Source organism: Alosa sapidissima, chromosome 13, assembly GCF_018492685.1.
Source record: "Alosa sapidissima isolate fAloSap1 chromosome 13, fAloSap1.pri, whole genome shotgun sequence".
Taxonomy (NCBI): Eukaryota; Metazoa; Chordata; class Actinopteri; order Clupeiformes; family Clupeidae; genus Alosa; species Alosa sapidissima.
The window spans coordinates 32526453-32550787 of record NC_055969.1 but is presented as its reverse complement, the minus strand read 5'-3'; the positions used below and the strand labels follow the sequence as shown (position 1 = coordinate 32550787).

At 45.2% G+C, this 24335-nt stretch overlaps 1 protein-coding gene across 1 annotated transcript; it reads left to right on the top strand.

Annotated features, from left to right (window-relative positions):
• The first annotated feature begins 1614 nt into the window (after nt 1-1614).
• On the top strand, nt 1615-23297 carry fgf10a (fibroblast growth factor 10a). Its single transcript, XM_042060322.1, has 3 exons — nt 1615-3054; nt 20816-20919; nt 22161-23297. The coding sequence occupies exons 1-3, from the start codon at nt 2637-2639 to the stop codon at nt 22362-22364; spliced, it is 726 nt and encodes a 241-aa protein (XP_041916256.1). The 5' UTR covers nt 1615-2636; the 3' UTR covers nt 22365-23297.
• The last annotated feature ends 1038 nt before the right edge of the window (nt 23298-24335 follow it).

Below are 24335 nucleotides of genomic sequence, written 5' to 3'. Positions count from 1 at the left end.
AAGCTGGATATAAAAAAACAGTTACACATTCCTCCTTCAAAGTGATTTGCTCGCAAGGGCCATAAAGTGTTTGTTATGGTCCCTGTATATCAGTGAAACGGGCAGTGTTTTGGGGAGGTAACAGATGTTCCCTCTCTCCACTCCCTCAGCACCACAACCCCCCCCCCCCCCCCCCCCTACACACACACACACACACACCCCACCCCACTCTTCATGGGTTCATGTGTCTTTTGGCTCTTTCAGGTTCTCTTCCCTTCTCAGAATGATAAAGATTCCAGAGGACCACAGTGACGCACAAAACTGACCAGTCAGCGTAGTGTAGGTAACAATGTTATGGAATCAGAAGAAACTGTGGGTTGTTGCTTTGTTATAAATGAGATACTAGTAAACAGGAGACAGTAAAAAGAAAGGAAAACATTTGAAAGCACTCAATGAGTTGAGTGAACTCAATAATCTTATGCAAGATGTCGTAATTCAATCGGCAAATGTTTTGCTTGTTTAGTCAGCATCACTTTCTCTCTGCTTTTGGGCATTCTGTGGTCAGATGAGGAAAACAAATACATTTGGCAATCCCATGACAATTTTCATGCCATACTTTACGTTCCTGAGCCTTTGAGACAGAGAGCGGCAAATGGGAGACCGCTCGGAGCATGATATGGATGACATTTCCTTGGCAAGTGGCAGAGCTTGGTCATGTTAAAACCACTGAAAACAGGAGCTGCTCAATAGGTAGGCAGGGGAATGGAGAAGACCGGGGATATGGTTTTGTCTGACAATGTGAAAAGGAAATTAAACAACAAACACAGCAGACCCATGCTCCAGACTCCACCGGTGGACGAGCTTCTCTGAGACGACAGGGAGCTTTCTCTCGTTTTCTCAGCCCCTCACACACGCCTGCTCTCCTCCTTCTCTCCCCCTTCTCTCTCTCTGTCTTTCTTGGTCTTTCTAGTGAAGCAGTAGATTTATGTTTCTTTTTAAAAGGGGGGGATGACTTTTGAGTGCTTTTCTCATACTCTAATGGATATTCTGACATACAGTTTATCATGTTTTCTGCTATTGTTCTGATGGAAAATGTCCTCAAGTACATAAAATTAAGAGACAACAGATTTGAAAAACCACACACACACACACACACACACACACACACACACACACACACAAGATCACCAGAGAGACAACAACTTCTTCAAAAGCACCAAGAATAAAAAGATAAAAGTACAAGGGAAGACTCAGTGCAAATGAGGAAATAAACAGCAATCAGCTCCAGGTGTCTTAGATAAGAACTCACATGCCAAGAGGGAGCAGGGCATTAGAGGAGGCCAGAAAGAACAGAAAGAGAGAGAGAGAGAAAGAGAGAGAGGGAGGGAGGGAGGGAGAGTAAAGGAAAGAGAGAGGGGTGGACAGGAGACCTGTTCTGTGGAGGAAAGCGCTCTACAGGCGTACAGCCTGAATGGAACTTACACTGGTAGGAGGGGCTGGAAGAGAGAGAGAGAGAGAGAGAGAGAGAGAGAGAGGTGGTAGGGGAAAGGGAGTGAGAGAGACGTAGAGAGAGAGAGAAATGCCCCTCTCTATCCCCCCACCCCTTCATTCTGACACACACAAGCAAACAAAACACACACACTCTGAGAGAGAGAGAGAGAGAGAGAGAGAGAGAGACACGCACACGCACATGTTAGACCATCAAAGGCAACTGACTGGTTTTCATAGACTGCCTATTAGCAGAGGGAGATTACATCTGGGGGCCAGCGCGGGATACATAAGGTGAGAAGAGTGGCACGGCTCAGTCAGTTTACAGACCGACGGGGAGAGATCGGCTGTACACACACACACGCGCGCCGCGCACACACACACACAGCCTGGGACGCACCGCCAGAGATAGAGAGAGAGGGAGGGTAGTGAGTGAGAGAGAGAGAGGTACACTCCCAGTGGGACAGAAGGAGAGCGGACAGAGACACACGGAGAGGCGCAGTGGCTCAGTTACAGATACTTCAGAGAGAGCCCGCTGAAGAAAAGCAAGAGCAGAGCAAGGAGCCTTCTTTCTTTTTCTCTTCTCCCTCGTTCACAAACTCTGGATTGTCTTAAGTTTTTCATTTAGAACAGATTTGATCTTTTTTTATTTTTTTTTATAGATTTTCTCCTTTTTGTTGTCTCTTCAGAAAATATTTGCTTTAGGACATTTTTTACCTTGTGTTCCATTTCTCCATCTATTCCTCATTTACCACCACTTCATCATCAGAGAGGTGCAAAAAAGTTCCCGTGTGGATTTTACACAAGAGAGACGAGTGAGCAAGAACAACTCCTTGGAGGGGGGACAGGAGTAAGCAAGCAGGGTGAGAGGTGACGGTACTCTCCCCCCCCTCACCATCGGAGGCACCCCCACGTTATGGATGTTGACACATTCCTTTCGGACACGAGGGGAACCCGCTTCAACTTCAGAGCCAGCGTAACAAGCCGCCGCCACCGGGTCAGTTTCATCCGCCGCAACGTCCGTCCCGAGCGAAGCCTCCGCCGGCCGCAGTCTCCGCTCTCCGCCGCCGCTGCTGCGGCCACCACCACCTACACCTTTCTCCCATCCAGCTCTCCAGCATGGTCCTTTCTGTGAGGCTCTTCCCAGTCCTCGTCCATTCTCCAGTACAATGTGCAGATGGAAAGTGACTAAAGGTGCCGTCGCCTGCTCTGGTCCGCTGTCCTGCCTCTTCTCATCTTCATCATCTCCTTCGTCGTCGTCGTCCTCGTCCTCGTCCTCATCCTCCCCATCCTCCTCCTCGTCCTCCTGCGTCCTGCTGCTGCTGCTGCTCTTCCTGGCCCTGAGCGCACTGCCCGCCGCCTCCTGCCACGATGGCCACCGGTCCACGCGCTCGCCCCGTAGCCCTGACGACCACAGCAGCAGCGGCGCGTCCTCTGCGACGGCGGTGGTGGGCCGGCACGTGCGCAGCTACGACCATCTGCAGGGGGATGTCCGCAAGAGAAAGCTCTTCTCCTACCAGAAGTTCTTTCTCAGGATTGATAAAAACGGGAAGGTCAATGGCACCAAGAATGACAAGGACCCGTTCAGTGAGTAAACGTTTTTTTTGTCTTCACTCTCTCTTTTTCATCCTCTCTCTCTCCCATTTCTAATTTTCATGTGCATGTATCGTAACTGATTGTGGTGTACTTTCACCCACAGGTGGGTTCTATAGAGGCAGGGGGGGGGGGGTATTTTTTCCACTAGAATGGGCACTGCTTTCCCTCCCATTTCCTTTGATTTTTTTTCTTCCTTTTACTTTTTTCCCCCCTTTTGACTCCCAAACATCCACAGATAATAAGAACCTTACCTGGTATTACAGTGGGCACCAGGCGGACTGTTTGGAGTTGCTTTTGCGTGTGCAGTGCAGGGCCTTTGGAAAGCCAAGCACCACGGCATGTTTGTGCTTAAAGTTTCAGAGCAAAGTTCTCATTCGGAGCAATTCTGCTGGAAACAATTAAATATTACCAGAGGAGCCCTCTGCTCTCAAACAAACAAAAAAGGAGTTTCTCAGGGATGAGACAAAATGCCATGGTTATTGTTATCACTGGGTTGTGATGCTTACTTTATACCATTACCACTTCAGCCTTCAGATATGTGAAGTACTTCAGTGAACAAATTCTTGGCTTGTGCCAGAAACACGTATCCGCACACACACACACACACACAAGCACGCGCGCACACACACACACACAAACACAGAGAGACACACACACACATGTTCCTGCTTGCTTCAGTCTTACACCACATGTAAACAATATGTCCCTTCTCCCTCCACTGTCATTTAATTGTAAACTCAACACTTCTCTGGGTGCCGTGCACTTTTTTTTCTGTTATTGGTAACTGTCCACTAACAACCCCATCTCATCCCACCTCACCCCTTCTCGCTTGCTCAGCACAGCACCTGGCTACCACACCCCCCCCCCCCCCCACGTGCGTTTCCATGAGTGTGTGTTGGGCGCACACTGCCCTAATAAAAAAGGCTTTTGACATATGGGGCCCATGTGCATGGGGCAGCATTTCAGACGCAGAGACTCAGACATTGGGCTTAAGTGCGACATGGCTGTAGGTATTTCAATTAGCCTCCTTTCTCTCTCTCTCTCTCTCTCTCTTGTGAATGCACAATACATGCATCTGGCAATTAAACATAGTGTATATTAATTGCAGCAAATTTTGCAAGTTGCAAAAAGTGAAGTTTGCTAATCACAAATTTGTACAGTACCACTGAAGCACAGAGTGGAAACAGAAGATGAACAAGGCATTACAGGAGATTTCATTCAAACAGCTCGTCTCTCCACAATTCCCATGTTAGTGTGTTGATGCATGTTGTGTGCCCAAATGTGTTACAGTGTAAGTGTAAGTAAGTTCACTTTTTATTTCTGTACTGCGCAATATGACTCAACTTCAGAGGTGGAAAAGCAACCCCCAACCTAACCACCACCACCCCACCCCCCATCCTGTACCAGCCCCCTTCGCCCCCTCACCCTCATGTTTGGGGTCCTTGCCAGTGACTTACCACATGTGAATATAATGCGGTTGTCATTAGCTCCCACAGTGACCTGAAGGCACAGGCCGTACTGGCAATAATGTTCCCGCCTGATGCACCGCAAGTATCAGAGGGGGAATGCACATGCCGGCTGCATCCACTTTAAACATCTTAAGTGTGGCTAGGGCCTTGGAATGTCTGTGGGGGGGTAAAGAGAAAGGGAGAGCAAGAGGGTGAGAGAGAGAGAGGAGCTGCTTATGGTGGTGAATGAGTAATCTCTCCAAAACACATTAGATCCCTGTCGTTCTTTCCCGCTCGTTTGTACTGGGTCGGGGCAGGTTCGCTTGTCCGATTGCGAAAGGACCTCGCGCCCCCACAAGGTAGCAGCAGCGTTCTCGGTGTACTTGGTTCCATCAAGATATTTTGGGTGAATGGAAAGAAAAGGAAAAAGAGGTGCGGGAAATAAAAAGGAAAGAGTGAAACAGATTGGGCCTGAATTTTCCTGGCGCAACAGTGATACGATAAGCCGTCCTCTGTGTATTTGCCGAGAAATCAGACGCCCCGATCGCAGGCGCCTGAGAGAGCTGCCTTTTTTGCTGCCCCCAACATCCAAAACAAAACAGGGAACGTGTGAAAAGAATGCGTGCCGATCTAGCCGCGCACACAGAACCAGAGTCTGTCAGAACAGCGATATTTGCAGAGTAACACTGTAAACCATAAGGGAATGAGGAATTAAGTGAAGGGAGAGAACTTGGCATGTCAATCTGCACCTAGTGAATCCCCCTCACAGTGGGAGATAAACTGTATGAAAACCTCTGAGTAAGATACTGTTGGTATAATCAGATTATTTTTGAAGAGCTTTTATCGTCAAATATACAGTACGTGAGAGGTTTTGACTGTATAGACTAAATTGGTAATTCATTGGTTGTGTCTGTCCTGTCAGTGTGTATATGTGTGTGTGTTTGTGTGCATGCATGGGTGGATGAGCATGTCTGCGTTTGTGGTTAGTGTTTGTATGACTGTAGGTGTGTGTGTGTGCGTGTGTGCGTATGTCTGTGTCTGTGTGTGCGGTACGTTTTGCAAGGTCATCAGTGTGTGTGTGTGTGTACAGTATGTGTGTTTGTGGTGTTTTCTGTGTATTTGTCCAGTCATAAACGCGGATGATGGAGTCCTGAGAATGATGCCAAAGCTTAATGAGCTATGCAGACGAGATGGCAGAGGACTGTAGGTGGTTGCTGCCTCACACAGTCTCCCATTATATCCTCTCCAGCCTGCTTTTCAACTTCATAACTTTTAGTCTTTTCAGCAAAACTTAAGAACAGTCCATTCAACTGCCATGAACTGCTCACTGGGTCGCCTTTCACCCAGAAGTGTGTCCCACAGAGGCTGAGCAACACCTCAGTCATAAGTCATTCAGTCATAAGCCCATGTCCCGGCTATGCAAAAATGATTTACAATTAGAGGCCGTCTCATACTGTGTAATGTTCCATGTTAACATATTATTGGGGCCCTCCATCCATTTTATGGATTACAATTTGTACAGCAGCTCCTGTCCTAATACCATGTCATTACGCTTGGGGTGGGGGGATGGGGGGTGGATCATACAGCTTGGCTGGAGAGCGCCTGCCTTCCAAATTGCAGGCTGTTTGAGCGCGCAGACGACTGGGACTTTGATGTCGGTGTGTACGGGGGCTCACTGTTTATGCATTCAGGGGGTCTGAGGAGGAAGATGAGAGCGTGTGCTAATTAAAAGAGCCATGTAATGTCTACGCGGACAAAACCGCAAGGACAATTTAGACCCTGTGTCTGGTCTTTAACGAGTCTGTGATATCTGTTCAAAGCCGGATGGCTTAGATTCGGGTGGGGGTGGAGGTAGGGGGGAAAGGGGGTGTTAGTGGTGTCTGGTCTTTTAAGTGTTAGCGCCCTGGTCAGTCACATCAAGAAAAATCAATGTTCAAGTGTGCAGATGTGTGCTCTACTTGTGTGCATTTGATGGATTTGGTATGACAAGGTGGCTTGGCGGTTTGATGTTGCAATTCCTGAATCAGAGGTATTGTTTAAACATTCTGACGAAGCTCACTTCAACCCTAGCCCCCCCCCCCCCCCCCACTCTTCCTCTCTCTCTCCCTTTGCCTCTCTCCTCCTCTTTCCACAAAAGACCTATGTGCTGTTTGAAATCCAATCCTACCCATATTGTTCGATTCCCTTTCAGAACCCATCTGCTCAGTATCACATTGTTGTTTTTTCTTTCTCTCGGAAGCTCGTCTCCCCTAAGATATCTCTGAATGAGCATGGCACCGGTGGTGGTGTGCACCTCTGTTCTGCATGGCCTTTCACAAAAAGAAAAAGAAGAGAAAGGAATATAAGATAGAGAAAGAAAGTCTTAAAAAAGACAAAAACAAAAGAAATGAACATGGTCTACTCCATCCTGTATCTCAGGATTGTTTGTATTCATTTGTGTAAAAAAAAGTTGGAAAAAAAAAACATGCACTTAATGGTAAATCGAAAACATGAGTCAAAACCTGTTTGATCATTATGGTGAGAGTTTTTTAAAAACTGCAGATGAAAGTTAAATGCTGCTCAGAAGGAGAAGGGGCCTAATGAGCATCATTAACGGCTTGACAGCTCTGATTGAGGGCACTGCAGCCAAGGGTTCAACTCCCGGTTGGATCACAAAAAAGCCCGGAGCACACAGGTCCTCTCCCCAATCAGTTTTGTCGTTTTGTGGCTCCCACATCAAACGGAGAGAATCAGGCCGACAGCCATTTCTCCCCCATCCCGCCCCATTGTGGGGTCACCCTAATCTAATGCTGGTCAATCACGGGTACAGATGATCCTTGTTAGCGCTAGGTGTTTCAGAGCCAAAATCAATTGCTCCCGTCAGGCTGCAGGAGAGGCGAGTGAGTCTGATGTGGAGGGCAGTCTGCGAGGGCTCAATAATGGCAGGAGATTTGCATGCATCATACATCTGAGGCCGAAGCACTCCATTACTCACTGCTTAGTGTGCCCAAATCCGGTTCACTTTGTAGAGGGGAATGTTGCTGTGACACTGCAGCAATACAGCCATATCCCTCCTCTAATGTATGATGTACGATAATGATTAGGCAGTGAAATGCAATTTGGGCATAGGTGCACTTTATGGAGAGCACTTTTGGTCCTTTATACATGGAATGTGTTACTGAGAGGACAAGAAAATAATTATAAATACCACCACAGGAGATACTTCTGAGATACTCCTAATAGTAGATGTAAATGCTTGAAGTCAGATGGTAAGATAAGATTAGATTAGTGTCTTGTAGAGGAAATTAGTGTCTCTGTAGAGGAAACACTAGCATAATACACTGATTATCCAGTTCACCATTTAGAGAGGTAGATGTAGACCACTGTAAAGCAATGAGCCAACCAGAGCAGATGTGAAAACCAGTGGTGGAAATCACTGGATCAACTACCATACACGTTCTGAAGACCCTCAAGAGAGAATCAATCATCATATTTAAACAAGCCCCATTCAGCAAGCAAACATTAGAGCATAGAAGATGAAAATCAGTGCTAACATCTTGGCTCGGTCGTCTAGTTTGATGCTCGACAGACCGTACTTGACCATCGTCTGCCTCTATAAAAGCAAGTCTATGATTTGTAGACGCACTAGTATTCTAAAATAACACCGTTCAAAGCTGTGATCCTGCCTTGAGCAATAACCAAGTTTTTTCACTGTAAATTTCTCTTTGGACTGCAACTCATGACATTTGCAGAGGCATAATAACTCTGTTCCCTCCGTTTATTTTACCCGTCAGTGCAACATATCAAAACGCAATTAAAATCATGTATTGCGAGCAAATTAAAAACAATAATTCTGTAGGTTTTTTTTTTTTGTATTCTGTCACCACAACATTTCTTTATTTCCTGCCTTCTGACAACTGACGGCTCAGGCAGTTTCTAGCCACAGTGTGTATAATCAGCGGCGCATGACTGACACCATACTTTGGCCATGGAAAGGCCATGTGTTCCGAACGTGTGAATTTATAAGTACGGCTCCCGTCCCAGCTGCATGGATGGCACTCTCTTGTGCCTGTTATTTTTCTCTCTCCCTCTCTCCATCCTTCTCTCTCTCTCTCTCTTCCTTTTTCAGTGGTTATAGTGCCCATTTATGGCCCTCGTGGGAAATCCCAACCACACAAGCAATAAAAGTGACTTATGGGGAGTGGTTGATGTACAAAAGGTTAGTGTCAATGTTTCTTTTCATTCCATTTGACCTCAGCATCTTCATAGACTTTCTCTCACTCTGATAAATAGCTTGACAGATTTTCTGTGAGAGGAATCTTCAAAATGCAGGACATTTTTTTATGAAGCCTCAGTGATGTGCAGTGAGGATGGTGGTATATGAAGGACGTTGCTGTGGTTTTACTCCAGGTATTTCAACAATTCATTTTAACAGCTCGTAATTTATATCATTGGCTGCTGGTGGTCAAGGTGGTTCTGCAGTCATTTGGTCTGAATTAGCTCATTGGTTTGGATCTTTAGGGGGGAAAAGATGCCTCCAGACAACATATCAAACACAAAGCAGACAGCATTGCATAATGTTTCTGTCTGTCCTATTGTGTTTGCGTCTTCCTCGTCCCCCATTCTTTCATAGAACTCTTGTTGTGTTACATCATGTCCAGTAAAATAAGTTTTACAGTGTTCCAGCAGGCCATCTTTAAATCAACCCCTTCAAAGGGACAAAAAACAGTTTGTTCGCAGTTCAAGTTATCAAAACCAGGCCGCAGTGGCCGAGAAGTCAGAAAGCGCTTTCAGACATACATGTATACATGTAAGACCGGAGGTTCTGTGGATGTTAAACGGTGGGGCCGTATATCTGAATCACAACCGGTCATATGGAAGTCCGAATTTAGCCGGTTGTTCTACTACTCCCCCCCTAGTATTTCCTCCAGACATTATGTGAATGTGCTGTGTCTGAACGAAGCGTAGAACATGCGGTTAAAATTCACACCTAGTGAGAGGGCGTGTCGGTGACGTTTCTTTCATGCGTCCATGTGGTTAAATCTGACTTAAATGCCAGTGTTATGATGGAGTGGCATAGTGCTGTCCAGAAAATCTCCGACCTGGAAAGATGCAGACATCATGCTATTGTCCATGAGGGCAGACAGCATTGTGGTAGAACACATGAAGGGAACGGCAAGTAGCCTACAACTGCATCGCAAGGCCAAACGAATTCAAAAGACCGAATTATCATAAGCAGAAGGCACTGAAAAGGCAGTAGCCTACAGCGACATTGTTGACGACAATAACAGGAGTATTTAATCAATTGTTAGCCAACACAGTCGGTTTTCTGTTCATTGATAGCCTTCTCATGACCTCACTGCTGAGCTCGCTGATATTTGTTGAGCATAAATATGCCTAGAGAAAATGAAAACGAAGAAAACCCAACTTTGTTCCAAGCTCCTTACGTAAATGCAATAGACACATGGGGAGAGGATGCTTTTGGAAAAATAAACCATGAAAAAACGAACCACTTCACTGTTATGTTAGTATTTTGTTTGTTGCTAAAAACGTTGTATATGATGGCCTTGAAGTCTTGAGTTAGCTTACTGAATTGGCTGGTACCATAAAGTTCATGCATGCTCTCTCGAACGAAGATTTGGGGTTTCATAGCCAAGTAATTCTGCTACATAACTTTGAAAACAGATGTGTTTATTCGAAGCACACATACAAATACTGTACAGTAGGTCAATTTCAATTTCACGTGACTACTTCAAGTATTAGCCTACGCACAATAGATTTTTCTTCTTTAGCCTACATAATGCATACACTTTGTAAACAAACAGCAGCTGTGACAGCGGCCGCATATATTCTGCGTCATATCTCGCCTCTTGTGAACTCTACAAACCCCCACCCCTCACTCAACAACCACACAGAGATTCTGTAATGTGCGTATATGTCGTTCACACATAGGTCCGTATAAGGTCAGTATAAGGTCTGCAGGTTAGCATCATGTCTGAATCATCCGAAGGGTAGGACCTCCGTTTGACAAACCTCCGCATATCCTCCGGAAGTTATACTTATATCTGAAAGCCCTAAGAGAGAGCATCTCATGGTGATCCCTGGCCACAGGGTCTCTCTCTCCAATGTTGTGGTTTAATCTATCTGATGCCATTTGAGATATAGTATCTCAATGATCTGTGGATGAGGCTGAGCAGTTTGAAGATCAGAGAAGACTGAGATTGATTGAATTTGCTGTGTATGAGGTTCATGTTTATCTTCTAAATCCAGGTGCTCCAAAAAATCTCTCTCAGTCCTGTACCTTCTTTCAAGGGAAAAGCAGGACCAAAGCAAATCAGAGGACAACAGAAGTTCCCCCCATGCACAGACAAACTCTCATCATGGGGGATACTAATTAGGTCAGTGACACTCAGCATCTTCTTATCGACTTAATGCCTTCTTTCTACCCGGCCAAGAGTTCACCTCAGAGGTATGAAGGACCAGATGTATATGTAACCCCTGACCTCATTACTTAGCAGTGACGACCATTTCTGCCATGGCGAGAACTGGGAAGGAACACCACTGTCTCCCCCCACTATCGTCGTGGTTCCCATGATTGCTAACAGACACGGGGCAGAAAAAGAGTGTGTGTGTGCACCGCCCCCTGATTGGCAAAGGCGTTATTGTTTGGTTTATAAGCTTTGACATGTCTTGAGCAAGAGGTGGTGAATCCTCTTTGAATTTCCTCTAAACTGAACTCGCCTGAACTTCTTATTTATATAACTCCAAGACCCCAATAGGAAACTGGGTTCGCTTTGTGCGGTCTTATGTTCCGATATAGCTTTTCGGTTTGAGAAATTCAAATACGCAGTGCAAGAAGGTTGAACGTGTTTTTCCATGCGGTTTCTATTAGACCAGACTCAAGAGGGCCGCAGGAAGTTGAGGCGTCGCGCTCGGAGTCACAGTCGCTTCCCTAACCCACCCCACCCCCCAACCCCTGTCTCATGCATCTCGGCTCGCTTTGAGCCGCTGAAAGCCCAGGGCTTGTTGCCCAGCTCTGATTTTCGCCCGTCACAGTCGCCCATCCGTCAATCACACAATCGCAGGATTGTCTGGATGGGTTGGGTTGAATAAAACACAGATTTATCGAGCGGACCACATTGACATAACTCCGCTGAACCGAGTGGCCATCTCATTCATCTGTCACTCAGCCGGGCTTTTGAACTCTCTGTAAACTATAGTCGTCGTCAATGAACTCTTTTTGTCCAGCGCTGGGTCTTGTTCTCTCCAGAACACCGAGAACACATCCAGAGAACATTTCCTACTCTCAGGGTTTAGTGCCTGAGGCCCTGTGAAGCCTTTGGGCAGGGGAGGATGCACGCACATGCCTGAGTGTCTCTGAATGTTATGCATGAATCTCCATGTGTGAGAGGTAGGTTGAGGTTTATGTCTCAGTGGAAGGATTCATGTTTGTGATTATTTATGTATGCAGATTGATTATTCCAGACATATTCATGTCTTAGTTGGTCATATTCATTTCTATTGCTGGTGACAATATCTTCTCTGTGGGGTTTTGATAACAACCTCAGACAGGGTTTACACAGGGTTTCCTCATTGCTGTCCTTGCTGTATAGAATCCAGGTTCAAGAATCCATTTGAGTCCATTTGAGCTTCTTGTGTATTCATTTTATTATTAGTGAGGTCATGGTGCAGAATCTGTTAATTGTATGGGAATGCAATTTAGGCAAAACCACATAATATAATGCATGTTGTTCTGTCAGGTTTGGAAGACATGCTTGATCTTAAGATGTTGAGAGGCTCAAGACAGATCAGCTCTCCTCGGAGGAGTCCATAGAGTCGTGAAAGAGCCCATCCCAGCCACCTATCCAAACTCTGTTTCCCTTTTGGATCCAAACATGGATATTTCATTTTAAGGCCTCTCTGCCACCTGCCAGACACACTGCAGGGATATATAAATGCAGTGATAAAAGAGGAGAGAGGGAGAGAAATAGAGAGGGGGAGAGAAAGCAAGGGGGGGGGGAGAGAGAGAGATTTATCCTACTCAGAGCACATGGACCAGCTAAATAGCCCTCAAGTGGTGCTTCATGTGTTGAGAAGCATACCAAGAACATGCACGAGACAGCCTGGAAGCACCATGTTTATATATGGTGTGTTTATGTTATATAAGACTAATGTCCGAGTTACCTTGCATCAAAGACAAAGGGCTGTAGTCTCTACCCTGCATTGGTGAATGTGCAATAAACTGGTAGTCCACATGCCAGAGACAGGCCACTAGCCAACAGTGCACTGCAGAACTGATTATGGGAAGGTGGATGAGCATTTGGTCTCAATAAGATTTTCACATAACACTTTGGCCATTGGGTAAAACGGACCACCCCAGCATCTATTCCCTCTTTCAGCATCCTGTGAGCCTGAGCTTTGGCCCAAGCCCCGGTCGCGGTGACCCCACGCTTCATTACAGGCCCCACCATCACACTCCCACCACCACACTCCCCATGGCCAACATGCAGGAGGGCCTGTCTGCTCGAAGTGTGCCGCACGCACTCTCACACACCGGACATCCATCTTGTTTAATGGGACGTGGTGTAAATGCAGGCTGTAGTGGAAAAGAAGAAGGGGTGAGTTTTTACCTCCAGCAAGTATCTCTCTCATTTCCTCCAGAGCCAGTACAAGCCAGTGGAGTGGAGCTGTAACTGGTGAGGGGAGATGGAGGGGGAGGCGGCTGAAATGGGATGGGGGTGGGTGGGTGGGTTTGGAAGGAGAAGGGAGGAGGAGGTTAGTCAGATGGAACCATCAAAGGTAGCGAAGTGAGACCAGCGATCTGACCAGGGACGCATCTGGTCGGCCTGTTTTAAAAGAGGTAGGCAGGAATGCTGGCTAATTATACATTGCGTGCGCAAGAGGCATGGAGTCTGGGGGAGTGTGTGCGTGGGGAGAAAGAGGGTGGGGGGGCTTGCTTGTCCTAAGGCAATTGGTGGCGGGACCAGGAGCCCTGGATCTTATCCGTCACAGATCCTGCCGCCCCCCCCCTACACCCGCCCCTCCACCAGAACTTTACAGGCCACTAATGCAACACGTTCCCACACTGGCTTGCTCCGGCGCCCATTCAGATGGGTGCCTGCTCTGACATTTAAGAGAAGGCTGGAGTCTGTTTACCGACACAGTGTGTATGTATGTGCGAGTGTAGATGCAAATGTGTGTGTGTGTGTTTGTGTGATTGCATGTGTTTGTGGATTTGCGTGAGTATGTGTGTGAGTGTGTGTATGTGTGACCATGGCTGTGTATCTGCGTCTGTGCGCCAGTGTGTGTGTGTGAGTGTGTGTGTGTGTGTGTGAGTGTGAGAGTGTGTGTGTTTGTGCGCCCATGTATGTTTTGGATTTTTACACAAGACCAGGCTGATTTGCTGACTTGAGGTCATAATCTTTGTCATATGCAGGCACAGCATAACAAAGCTGTTGTGCTATGGTGAAACTACTTCTGAGTGGAAAGGGATGCATCTTCTCAATATGACACAAGTGGTATAGGGATGAAATGTATAAGTTTGTTTACATGAGGAGATTACTTACTGATGCTATGAGTTTAGCTTGTCATCGTGGCTTTCGCTCTTGGACTGTTAAGATTCCGCTAACACACCATGTCATAAAGGATTTTCTCCAGGACCCCATTTTCCTCTTGGAGCATCACTTTTCTGACATTTTAGTACAGGTTTTAAATCTAAGGCAACCGCAATATCACTGTTACTGTTATCCTTTCTTAAACACTGCACGGGGAGTATGTTGAAAATTAGTCACAAGGGATATTTTTATTTTCTTTATAGTTCAACGATACTCTCTTCTTCAAACCGCCAGAGAATTGCGCGAGCCAAAGCTGCAATGACAAAACAAATAGTGGTAAAATGATTCAGCTGGTAAGCTAATACCCAACCATGAAAATGTTGACATTCTGCCCAAAAGAAATTTAATGCTATCTTGTGGAAGAAAAAAAGGTTGGCCATTTAAAACCAATTTAATACGCAGCATTTTTTTTTTATTCTCCCGCTGAAGAGAACGTGTGTGTTTTATGGCCAGATTCAAAATTACATCCAGCCGCATAGTATGGTTCCGATGTAATGTTTCTGATGTCATGGACACCAACAGGCCATCTAAGAAAAGGTAACATATTACACAGTAGAGGTGCAGACACTAAAGATAGATATATATGTGCTCAGTTTTGATGGAAACAGCATGCTTTGAGCAGTCTCTCTCACCTCTCCCTCAACAAATTGGCACGTGTCAATGCAAAGCAGGGGGATCGCTGCTCCATACTCATATGGTATGCAGTATGCAACACCACATCATGCTACATTCACAGATGTTTTTATAAAGCACATCCCGTAGTACACAGTTGTTTCACAACGCTTCAATGGAATTGGATCTGTGAGTCTACAATTGCATTAAGTAAGACATTTTTCCTGCCTCAGGGTTAACTTATAGATCCAACACGCCTTAAAATTCCCCTATGTATATACACTTGTGTTTCTGATGCTGTGCACAGAAACAGTTCACCCTGCTTAAATGGCTTGGCTCTCTCTCTCTCTTGAATCACATAATGAAACACTGACGATAATATCTTCAGGGCTGACAGGCTTTGCACTGTGCAGATCAAATGATTTCACACTCTGTGCATGTACCATTGTGAATGCTATAACTACAAGTGGTTTATATATCTAATTTTACTACTTGTACTGTATATATTTAAACTGTACAGGGGTTCACACATTGGTCAGACTTGGGCAGCTAGAGGTCTTTACCAGAGGGGAAAGGAATTAATTGTTGTGGCAAACATCAATTTTTTTCAAAACATCACAAGGAATGTGGACTGGTTCTGTTAGTTTTGCAGTGAATCAGCACAGACAATATGAAAATATCAAGAGCTCAATTGGGAACAGCATTCCCCGAAAAATGCATCATTAAGGTCCAAAGTCAAATGATGTGTGGCCCGCAGATTTTTCTTTTTACTGAAACAACACAGGCATTTTACAGCCACCCTGTGCCATTTTTGCCCCCCTCCCAGCTTCATTCTCACACACCGTTGCCAGAGTGAACAACGAACTATTGCCATAAAAAGGTGAAAAAAATCTTCAAAAGACTCAAAGATAAACTGCGGAAACACTTTCACAGACCCCCCCCCCACCCCCCACCAATCCCCAACCCTCAACCCCCCCTGAACTCAAATTCATCTAAAAAGTCACTCCTTACCACATTGAAGCAGGAAAAGCTTTAGGCGGGGAGGTGTGTGTGTGTGTGTGTGTGAGGGGGAGTGTGGTTAGTCCCCCTGGCCCACGTTGAGCCGTCCAGTGATGGCCCAGAGCCCCTAGGAGCCGTGGGCCTGCTGAGGCCAGATCAAAGGTGCAAGTGACTGTCATCAGGAGGCAACACGGGGTCACTGGTAATCACGACTTTTAATGGAGCCTCTGTGTTGCCTTTATGGCCCAGGAACTGTGGGGAGCAGGGGGGGGGGGGGGGGGGGGTGGTAGGGGGCTAACTGAAAAGACATGTCTGTCACAGGCTACACACCTCAGGGTTCCCAGGACTATTAGCCATACAGAGAGGGTGGGGTGGGTTGCCGTAAAGGTGAACGGTAAATAACGTTTTTCTGGGTTTAGGTTGATATTACTCATTGGTTCTGTCTCTTGGCCTATTTGTCTATATCCCTCTTTCACTCCATTGCGTTTTCTCGATATATGTTGTATCTTTTGGTTTTCTGTTCTATGCTGTTGTTTTCTTCTTTCTCTTTTTTCTTTTTTTTCTCTCTCTCTCTCTCTCTCTCTCCCTCCATCCCTCCCTCCTCCCTCATACACACACCCAAACACACCAAAGATGAGATGAATGCCTTTGCCTGCACAGCAGATCTCCAAGCGTGCCCGCCCGTCTGATATCGTTTCAGCTTTCCCCAAACACATGAGCGCATGTGGGACCTGAGGGGCCTATAGGGGTCTCCTTACTACCCCTCCCAGCCCACCTTCAAGCATCTCAGGCCTGTGTGCGGAGGGAGACCATGCAGGCGCAAGCCCCCGCGCTCCAGCTACGAGGCTGCGGGGTTTTCGTAATTATCACAAGATGCGATAACGCGAGCCCTGTCACCCTGCCAAGAGAGCTGGGGCCACCAACAGAGCCTGGAGCAGAAGCCAGGTCTGCAGAGAAAGGGGGAGAGAGAGAGAGAGAAAGAGAAAGAGAGAGAGAGAGAGAGAGAGAGAGAGAGAGTGGTGCGCTTGAGCTCACATACCAGACCACAGACGGTCCGCTGTGGACCACCAAAGGACCTGGTCTAGACCGAGCCACCATGGGGATGAGGTCTGCTGGATGCTAACCCAAAGGGGGGGGGGGGCAAGGAAAAAACCATATGTGGTGCCTGTAGCAGTGGAGAAAGCTGCAGGTTGAACACATGTACGGACTGGGCTTCCTTTACTGTTAGCAGCTGTAAGCTGAGATGCCACTAGGAATGGAATGGAAGAGAAGAAAGAAAGACATACAGTAAACAGGGACACGCTTTAGGATTGTGCTGCACCGTAAAACAAATTTGTACACATTTTTATTCTTTCAGTCATGTGCCACGATAAAATTCTTGGATTAGAGGGGGTGGCAAGGAGAAGAATAGAAAGCACTTGGCATTGGAATTGAATGATTCATCATGTAAGCATTGCAATGCACCTGTTTTGCCAAGAATACACCTCTGAATTAATCAGCTTTCTGGTAAAAAAAGGGATAGTCATATCAATCATTGCAATGCTTCTCCAGGGTGTCTGTTACATTTGCGGCTGACTGCTAAATGGCCACATGGTGCGCTTTTGTAAATATGGCACATAAAACTGTAAACCTGTTACTCATACAGGTGTTCGAGGTAATGTCTGAAAAATGTTGACTCCAAAATGCAAGCACCCAGTTTTTTTTATTTCTTGTGAAAAAGAAAACTGTGGTTTGTGCACTTAAGGTATAAGGTCATAAAACATTTGAACTATTTCTATAAAGTCAGCTTTTAGTAAATAACCAAAACGTAAAGGGTTTGGCTCTGTGCCAAAGGCAAGCAGACACACACGCACACACACACAGATGGAAAGAGAGAAGGCAGACAAAGAGAAGAAAAAAATAAGCTAAAAGTAGTACAAGGCTCTTCAACTGCAGTCTGAACATGCCAGGATCCCACAGAGGATCCCAGTGTTGCCTCTCTGCTTCCCCAATGTTATCCTTTTGTTGCAAAACTTGCCTTTCAACTCGGGCGGCTGCGGACAGGGTTGATGTTCAGGTGACTGGCAAGGGGGTCATAAAGAATTGCTGTTTTGATTCAGCTGAACCACATCAAACGGGCCAAGGCAAACGTCTAAAACAGGTGCTTTGACAGAGGAGGGCGTACATAGCTGCTTTGACATGGTTGCCTTCAAAGGCCTGCCATCCGCTAGAAGGTGGATGTCAATGTTTCGTTGCCCCGTTCAACAGGTGTGTTTGTTGGTTGCGGGTGTGTGTATATTTGTGTACAATAAGCATGAAGGTGAATATTTTTGTTTGGAGGGAGATGCAAACGTGTGCATGTGTGTGTCTGTTCATTTATGTGTGTGTGTGTGAGAGCGTATGTGTGTGCTTTCCCATGCGTGTGTCGCTTGTCTGAATGAACATCTGTACATCTGTTTGCTGCCTTGTTGTTCTTGTGTGTCAGCATCCACATGCATTCTCATCATCTGGCCAGTTCAGCGCTGGGGCCCGGGGTTGCAGCTCTTTGATCAGGGATTATTCTCCTCTAATCCCACTGATTTGGTCATCCAGTTTCTGCCCCCCTCCACGCCCACCCTCTTTTCACTCATTCCTCCTCTCTCTTTCTCTCTCCATCCCTCCATCTCTCTCCTTCTCGGTGCTCTGTGAACCTGAGGCGAGGGAGGGGAGAGGGGAACAGACCAGATTCCCTTACGACCTCCACCCCCCACTCTAACCCCTCTCACCACACACACACACACACACACACACACACACCCTCCTGCTCAATGCCGGGAACTTGATTCCGAGTAGAGGGAGCGCTCCCAAATCTAGCCTAATCCCTCAGTTGTGCGGCATTTACGGCGCCTGTGTCACCGCTTCACAGGTGCAGATTACACAGCAGCAGCCTACAGGTTAACCCGACTGAGCACTGATGCCATTAGAGATCAAGCGAAAAGATCTCAATTATTTTGACCTTTAAAGCAACACCAAAGAGTTTTTTGTACCTTAAAATAATGTTTCCAAAATCGTTTCAGTGGTTCATCAACTTGTAACAGGGTGAACGGCACTATTGCATTCGCTTCGCAGCCCTCTATCGGCTATAACCGCACTATGTAAGTTTGCCAGATCGGGTAGCGGATCTGTAGTTCGATGGAATGAGACATAAGAAACTACAAATTTGACTTGCGTTTGATGTCGCAATACATCGTACTTACATAAATCATGCAACATATTCTACCATGTCTGTGGACATTGTTATTTGCAAAGCCGGTGCTGGATAAACAAATAGCGTGCGTGCGACAGAGGGAAAGTTCTTTGGTGTTGCTTTAAGTATGTCAAGCACAGTTTGATAATGTGGCTCACTGGGAGTTGAGTAAATAGCATTTATCAGTGTCCAGCGTGGCTTATTCTGAGAGCTCCCGTTACAGGCTCAGAAAGAGTGGCCTTCATATGAGTATTAAATTAGTCTAAATTAAATAGGGAATGATTATAAAAAAACATTGTGGATTCACCCAGTATTCACATCATATGCAAAGTGGATAGCCAAATGATGTCGAAACAGAAAAATGTACAAATATCCCAGAGGAAGTTTTGGTCTCGGCCTGCTGAACACGCTGCTGTGCAGTCAGTTATTATCTTACTCAGTGTATTCAGTATTCACCATTGTCTCCTGTCCCTGCCACTGAACCCAGAGCACCTAGAAAAGCAACAGAGGTCACTGCGTCGGGCGCCCCACAACATATGAAGATATGATGTCTTACGCAGGACTACGCAGTAGTCAAGGATATGTATTAACATTTGGGGTTGATCACCGTACTGTTAACTACTACATCACAGTATATCCACTACAGCTAACTAGACTACGCCACTGAGTTACATCTCAGCACTGTGTGATAAATGCCTGGATTTGTCAAAGGTCATCTGGTGACCTCTGAACTCGGGCTCTGGTACAGGCAGCTTCCCTGATCACCCCACCTGCCCACAATGAAAACCGCCTCCTTTCACAGTTGGGCTTTTTGGCTTATCCCCCTATAACCTTGATGGGTTTATGTACTTCACTTTATGAGGGGGAAAACCATAATGGTTACCACAACCCAAATCACTACTGGTATAATGGCTGAGCGGAACTGCAGCCTGCAAGCTGATATGGCACTTCAGGCTGCCATTTTGCTTCAGAATAAAAACAAAATAGAACATCATTGTGTGCATGTACAGAGTGTGTGTGTGTGTGTGTGTGTACATCTCTTTCTATTTGTGCGTACAATATATGTTTTTCATATTCATGTCTGTGCATATGTATGTGTACGCATGCATCTTGGTATGTAACCATGTGTTTACACAGAACTCAGCCAAAATGTGGCACAGAGGGCTTTATGTGTGTCAGTTCAGTGATAAACTGGACCAGTTGTGTGTGTGTGTGCGTGTGTTCATTTGTTCGTTCGTTCATGTTCTGTGCGAGCGCAAACCAGGCAACAGGGAGCCCGCGCCGCTCTGGGCTTTGTGGTTGCATGAGGAGGGATCATGTTGGGACGGCGCAACTGCAACGAGTAAAGAAAAAACAGTGCTCTGCCGAGGGATTTCAAAAGCACCGTGAGTTGGGAGCATCTTCTGCGACCACAGGGGAAGCAGAAAACTGGCAGTGACCAGTGTAAACTAACCAGACTTCCAAACACTGTCACCAAACCACTGGATCTAGCCCTGAGGAAGAACAGATTTAGTGCTGGAATATTATATATATTTATGTTTTTAAAAAATATTCCAATAATCAAGGATAATGATGGAAATAATCCAATAATGATGGAAAGTTGAAAATACTGTGGATGAGCTCTACCACTGTCAGTTTTGGCATGTACAGTAGTCATTGCCCATCAAGTCTTTCTGTCTTTTCCTCATTCCTTCATTCATTTTTTTCTTTTTCACCTACTTTGTTTTTTTAATGACTGGATGATGGGATTAAATGTGATGGGATTAATTGTCAATGAATTTGAATCCTGCTGATGAGGATGGGTGTATTTATGGTCACTACCAGAAACCATCACAACACAGCAAATGTAATCCTTGTGCCTCTCCTTTTCTAAACTTATGTGTTTTACTTTACAGCTATATTTGAAATCAAGTCAGTGGAGGTTGGTATTGTGGCAATCCGAGGACTCCACAGCGCAAACTACCTGGCTCTCACCAAGAAGGGCACTCTGTATGGCGCGGTAAGTGCACTTTTCTTTAGAATTCACATTTGGTTTCAGGTCCCAAATGCCCTTAGAGAGATAAAATGAGGAACTCTTGTCTATCTCAGTCTGTCAATAGTGATAAAATGTACCTAAATATAAACAGCGTGGTAGAACGCCTGTGGTAAAAGCAGTAATGGTATTCATGAAGAATGTGATCCTAAGGCAGAATTGAACGTAAAGAGGACAAACCTGACACTGCGCTTTCTTTTTTAACGGCCATTATTCTGCAAGGACTAAAAAACAAACACACTAATTTCCATATTTGAAGAAACAATTTCATAATGTGTATTTTCTTAGGATTAAGAGTTTTAGTGAAAACAATGAGAAATGACCGCGGGGGGGTAGGGGCTCCTTGGCTGCACACGGGGACTTTGATGTTGACGTAGAGTTGCAGGGCTCCTCATGTCACCGAGCCCCTTGAAAATGCCTGCAGCTTTTTTTTCAGCGGACAGTTCCACTTCACTGCCACTGAATAAGCCCCTAGCAGAAGTTTGCCTCAGTTAAAGCCAAAAAGAGAAAAAGAGAGAGAAAAAAACTGAGTGTGTGTGAGAGAGAGAGAGTCCTGTCATCTTCTCAAAAGTAAGCCGAGACAACCCTTTTACTTATACAGAAGTCTCCCCCGAAATGCTTCTTTTGCATGGACCTTCCTTCTATTCAAAGGCAGGCAATACAATCCACACCACCATTGTTCCCAGTGCTGCTACCCCCCCCCCCCCCCCCAAAACCCCCAGCCTTCTCACCCTGACTCTCAACCCCCACCCCCCTATAGACGTTACCTGAAATGGGACAAAAATATATATGGGAAGTCTGAGTCTGGCAGAGGAGATGATGTTTCGAAATGGTTCATGTGACGAGTGCTCTTGGGGCTCTCTCTGTCGGGGTTTGAAACTATGATAGGGTGATAACCAATTCCATTTCTCTCAACCTCATACTCCGCTCCGTGCGGATGCTCGACAGAGTGAGCCACATCAAAATATTATCCAGAGTGTGTCAAACACTGTTAGGTCATGAAAGAATTTTGCTGCATCCAATCATGCATTTATCCTCGTAATCGCACACTCTCATCTGAAACTACATGGGAATTCAACAGACGTTTTCCAAATCTCTAGAATCTGGCCTCAGTTTTACGCCACTGGCCAAACCTCAAATGAAAAAAGTGCAGTTAACTGGCTAGTTCATTGACATTTGCCCTCTTCTTTCTGATTTGTTTTCTGCAGAAGGAGTTTGGTGTGGATTGCATGTGGACAGAGCGGATCGAGGAGAACAAGTACAACACGTATGCGTCTGTTGAGCACAAGAACAAGAAGAAGTTCATGTTTGTGGGCCTGAGTGTAAGCGGCAAGCCCATGCGGGGCAAGAAGACCCGCAGGAAGAACACGGCCACTCACTTCCTCCCCATACCTGTGGACGCCCAGTCATAGGGCGGACCCCCATTGTCCACATGAAAAAAAAAAAAAAAAAACGGCCAACTGCACTGAGACAAAAGACTTCGAATCACCAACAGTCATAAGAATTATAGTGATATCGACAGACTTGTTCTGAAAGTTTTTGTTGTTGTTTTGTGGGAAATTTTAAAAATGGATGGAGCTATGTGAAAGAGACTGCAGGAACTCTTACAGGTTGAGTCTTGATTGATGTCATATATTTGTTGTTACTAAGTTATTGGCACAGGAGAAAAAAAAAAAAATCACAGACGACACATTTTTTTTTTTCTGTGCCAAATGCCGTGTTCGGATAAACTATTGGACCAAGACAAGGAACAAGCAAAATCTGTTTTGTTTTTTTTTCAAAAAAAGAAGAAACATCATGACGGGAAACTCTGGCGTCTTATGGCTTTCATTAAGTCGGAGACCATGGACAGAGAGTGCATCACCTGCCTGCATTTGTGCGTGTTTGGTCTGCAGATACTTTCTATTTATATTCTACTAACTCATACGAAGCCTTTCCAACTGACACTACAGCTCTGTGATGCAGTGGACAGCTAGTTCTACAAACACTGACTGGAAGCGCTTGCTTTAGACACAAGACAGAGGCCTGAATTCAGCACAGGGGGGCGGGGGGCGGGGTGGGTTAGTAAAACTAGCGCCATAGCATAAACAAGAACCCTAACAACCTTTATCATAACAAGCAAAGCCACTGTATTAAGAAAACAATATCTCAACTTCTTTACCTGACTGCTTTTAAGAAAATAAATTATTTATTTTATGTAATATTTAAAGAAATACAAAGGCAAAAAACATAAAATGGACATTTTTTATCATTTACGGTATGTTCCTCCTTTACTCTGTTGGTTAAACATAAATATTAAAAATAAATGAATAAGTAAATAAATATATTTCTCTTTATTAAGCAAAGTCTGGTTTTGTGTCTTTGATTTGACTTACCCTAAGATGCATTTGAACCTTATAATTTTACTAATAACTGTTCTGTTTGGTTGTGTCCTCGGGCATAATAGTGACACATTATAGAGGGCTGCTGTGATTATACTGGAGCATGTTGACATCTTTTGCTAGCACACATCAATAACACACATCTTATGATGCCACTCCATCTTGTTAGCCAGTTCATGTGGGATACTTTTAGTAGTCACATTCAAACAGTGCCTGAATATTGGGATGAATAAATATTGGGATGTTTCACGACTCAGGAGCTGATTGAGATCATGTATGATTCAGTTATGATTCATTAATGATGATTTAGTGCATTCAAAGTTATATTTTGCCATTTTAAATAGAATCAACATTATCAACGCTAGATGAGGCATCTGATTTGAAGTGTTAGGCGTAACCCCTCTAGCAATATGACAAAGACAAAGCTCTGAGGCCACTGGCTTACAGCTGCCGGAGAAGAGGTGACATTGTTAGCTCGATCATTACATTGTCTTTAAGTTCGGCCAAGTACTGTGAAGTCATGGATTACATCTATGTTATTATTCATGTTTTTTAAGGTACTTCAGACCAAAGCATCTGCTAAAATTATTTAACAATTACAAGAATGTCTACCCAGTCAGTGTTCTCCACAGTAATAATACTTTTAAGAAACCACTCTCCACACCAATGTATTTAGCACATATTGTATGTCTAAACTACATTTAAGATACTTATATAGCCTATATACTTATAATTATGAGTGTTTGCACTCAGTGGCACCTCTGACCTTGGCATTGGTTGTGTAGTACCCTTCCAGTCAAGCACCAGGGGAACCAATTATAACATGCTAATGAGATTCATACATTTCATGAAAGGATAACCAGAAGGAAATATATTTTTGTGGACTTCAGCTGAACACACAAAACTACTTGACGCAGGACAGCAGCTCTAACGGAGGGGTGGACGCTCTGCCCAGCGAGAGGGTGCAGGTGGTGGCAGAGTTCATTTACGGAGGGGAAGAGG

Excerpts from the sequence above, each read along its gene's own strand:
- fgf10a (XM_042060322.1), top strand. The coding sequence starts at position 2,637 with ATGTGCAGATGGAAAGTGACTAAAGGTGCCGTCGCCTGCTCTGGTCCG. Across the intron at positions 3,055-20,815 it reads GAATGACAAGGACCCGTTCA|CTATATTTGAAATCAAGTCA; the intron begins GTGAGTAAACGT and ends TTTACTTTACAG. Across the intron at positions 20,920-22,160 it reads AGGGCACTCTGTATGGCGCG|AAGGAGTTTGGTGTGGATTG; the intron begins GTAAGTGCACTT and ends TGTTTTCTGCAG.